The sequence below is a fragment of the Ursus maritimus genome, unplaced genomic scaffold, assembly GCF_017311325.1.
Source record: "Ursus maritimus isolate PB19 unplaced genomic scaffold, ASM1731132v1 scaffold_12, whole genome shotgun sequence".
NCBI lineage: Eukaryota > Metazoa > Chordata > Mammalia > Carnivora > Ursidae > Ursus > Ursus maritimus.
Genome location: NW_024423564.1, coordinates 26,229,139 through 26,232,468, shown reverse-complemented (window position 1 = coordinate 26,232,468; position 3,330 = coordinate 26,229,139). Strand labels below are relative to the sequence as shown.

The 3,330-nt window shown below is 35.5% G+C and overlaps 1 protein-coding gene across 2 annotated transcripts in view; it reads left to right on the top strand.

Annotated features, from left to right (window-relative positions):
- Positions 1-2,837, top strand: part of ABCD3 (ATP binding cassette subfamily D member 3) — a 77,343-nt gene extending 74,506 nt beyond the window's left edge. For both annotated transcript variants that reach the window (XM_040627015.1, XM_040627014.1), the window contains exon 23: positions 1,244-2,837. In XM_040627015.1, the coding sequence (XP_040482949.1) occupies positions 1,244-1,321 (78 nt within the window). In that variant the 3' untranslated portion in view covers positions 1,322-2,837. The remainder of the gene's footprint in view (positions 1-1,243) is intronic.
- The last annotated feature ends 493 nt before the right edge of the window (positions 2,838-3,330 follow it).

Here is a 3,330-nt window from a genome sequence, read left to right as displayed (position 1 = left end):
GGGGGTGTTTGAGAAAAATTAGAACAATGGTACAGGATATCTTGTGCCATAAAACACATACTGATGGAGCAACTTTTTCACCAAGTACTGGGCTAGATGTCCTTGGGGAGACAGAGTATTGTCTTTACCCTCAAGAACCTTGTGGTTAAGATGGTAGTGTACAAATGATAAAATGAAGAGTGTAGGATTTGAAGTCAGAAAACCTGGGTTCCAGCACCACTGTTTCTGGCATCAGTTGCTTCCTTCATAAAATAATGTTATTGTGACCCTTGCTTTCCTGTCTCCTAGATTACCATGAGCATCGAAGAGGTAGCCTGTATGAAAGTATTTAGTAAAAATAATGGAATTCTCTATAGCTGTGTGACTTTTAAAGATACTTTTTATTATTGTATGACATACTATAATTTGTCCATTTTTCAGAATGAAATGAGAAATTAAATAACTAATAAAGCAGTTTAAAAAGTACCCAAGCCTTTGTGTTTTCTCAGGAGCTCATAAACATCACAGCCACAGGGCTGTGAGAGTGCTTGGATTTGACTTCCCCTCTTCTTCTGGTGGGGGAGACAAGCACAGAATATCAAGCAGTGATTATGTGAAGGAGGGTTGACACAGACTACAGTGTCAGAGGCCAGAATAGCTAAGAAGTAATAAGATAGAAGATGGAAAAACATGGCTTTTCTGTAAATAAAAAGCTGCTAAATAAAACAGAAGCCTTTGTAACTGCTCTTCTAAGTTCTTCTTAGGATGGGATATACAGTCCCACTGTATAGCTCTTTGCCTCCTCTACTAAGACCACGAACAAATAAAAAGCCTTAAGTTCGAGGTTCCGAACTGATCCAGGAGACCGGATAAAGGAAGTATTCAAGACTGCCCTATTGGATAGACTTACCCTTAGTGCAGTTCAGCCTGTGGTACGTGAGATCCTTGGTTGTGGGGTTACGGAAGCATTCTGATTTGTAGGATGCTTATACATTTGATTCCTTCAAAATAATGAGGCATTTTGGTATTTTAGTTCTCATAAAGGAAAGTACTCTGTCCACTCGAAGCAGAATTGTATTGTTGCTATTTTAAAAAGAGCAGACTTCTTCATTTAGTCTTACCTTTCCGGTATAAAACTTTTGGAGGTATTAGTGGCTTAGAATAAATTCCAGTCATTTTCTTATATAATAACCTCTACATAAATTCCTGACAAAAAGGAAATTCTCTTAGTCATTGATTTTTCCCCCCCACTTCTTTCCCGTAGTACTACCTGCATATGGATGGCAGAGGCAATTACGAATTCAAACAGATAACAGAAGATACGGTTGAGTTTGGCTCTTAGAATCCGGAGAGCTGTACCGCTTCAATGAAATCATTACAGAACACACGTAGAAATACACAGTACATTGTAAAATAAAGTTGAGCTTAGGTTTTTTTTTTTTTAAACAAATTAATTAGATATGAAATAATTGAGAACAAATTGTTAAACCATTTAATATTATATAGGATCTTGCTAATTGTGTATATGTTGGTTTAATTATTAATATGTACTAAGAATGTCCTTATTCTTGTGGTTAAAAACCTGCCTAAATTAAATTGGGCTTAAATCAGTGTAACCTGATTCATCCTGGGATGTAAACCATTTGAAGTCAGCTAATTTGACTTTTATGGCTCTATCTTTTCCTTCAGTGAAGAACCCTGTTTAAAACTGGGGGTCATCATTTATCCTGTTCTAACAAGATAGTCTTGAGTTTCATTTTCTTGTGCTCCATGATAGTAGGAAACAAATCATAGTATATTTTCAAAATGTACAACACCAATGCATAATAGCATTTATCACACAGTGGCTGATTTCATTAGCTGTCACCGTTATACTCATTCCTTATATAGATCTTGGGGTACATTTGACTCCAGGAAAGCCATTTCAATTTTCTTTGGCTAAATAATAAATGTGCCCCTCTCAGTCTGCAGTATTGAGTTGTTTTGAGGGTTCTTTGTGGGGATAAAACAGAAGTTTATGTGCAGTCTTGCTTACAAGGGGTGGTTACTATGTTTCACACCTAATCTTCCCAGTGTTTGGGATATTAAAACATAAAGTCCTTATTTGTCAAGCTCAAGGATTTTCATAAGAGTTTCAGACTTTTTAAAAGAATTGGATGGATCTGTGTATGTTAGAAGCCCATTCATTAGAAGTATGGTGGTTACATGGTGTTAAACTCCAAATGAGCCATAGGAATGCACTACATGAAGTAATGCACTGAGTATGCAATGTTATCACTGTCTTTGACCATGATTTTATGTTTAAAAAATGTTATAATTACGCACATGGGTGAATTATGTTTCCTAGGTACTGGTTTATCTCTGTGAATCTTGAATAACTTTTTTATATTTGGGTTATTATGTTGAACTATCCGAAGAGAAATTGATTTCACCTCACCAAACCACCATTAATGACTTACATGTATTATTTACACAGGGAAAACTGAAACTGAATTTTATCAATAAGCTAGATATGAAATCAGTTTTATCAGACTAGGGTTCAGAAATGGGCATTTTATAATCTTGTTGCTGTATAACTGATTTTGGGTTTTTTTGCAGAATTAACTATAAGAATCACCGGCTACCAAAGTAAAACTTGATGTACTGATTCCATAATACATAACATTCAGTTTTTACCACTCTCTTTGGCAAACTTGTCTACTTACTTATTTTCTGTTCAGATTAAAGAGAATCAGATATCCTGTACAACCTTTGCTTGTTCTTTTTATTCGGATATCTAAAAACTGGGTAGGTAGTTCATGCATAGTTTGGACAGTCTTGACTTGAAAAACACAAAAATAAATTGACATTCAGAAATCCCTTTTAGCACCCTATGCTTCTTTTTCAAAAAGCTATGTCAAATGTGATTTTTAACAGAATGAATTTCTCTTTTAGATAAGTCACAGAAAACCTTCAGTGTACTGGGGCACCTGGCTGACTCAGTTGATAGAGCATGTGATTCTTGATCTTAAGGTCATGAGTTTGAGCCCCACGTCGGGTATAGAGATTACAAAAAAAAAGTTAAACCCCACAAACTTCAGTGTACCTCACAACCCTGAACCTACTAATAGCTGCCTCCTAATTCCTTCCATCATGGATTTTTATCATCAAAAAACCAGTTGGGGTTTCTTTTTTTATTTTTTTCTTCCTTTTAAAATTTAACAAACATTAAAGTGTTTCACTGTTTGAGTCGTAGAGGAATATCCTTTTCCTGGAGAATCACCATATACACTAACGTAATGATGGTTCTACGAAGACCTACAATAAGGAAATCCAGCATTTCTAAAACATGATTGACCACGAAACATCTTT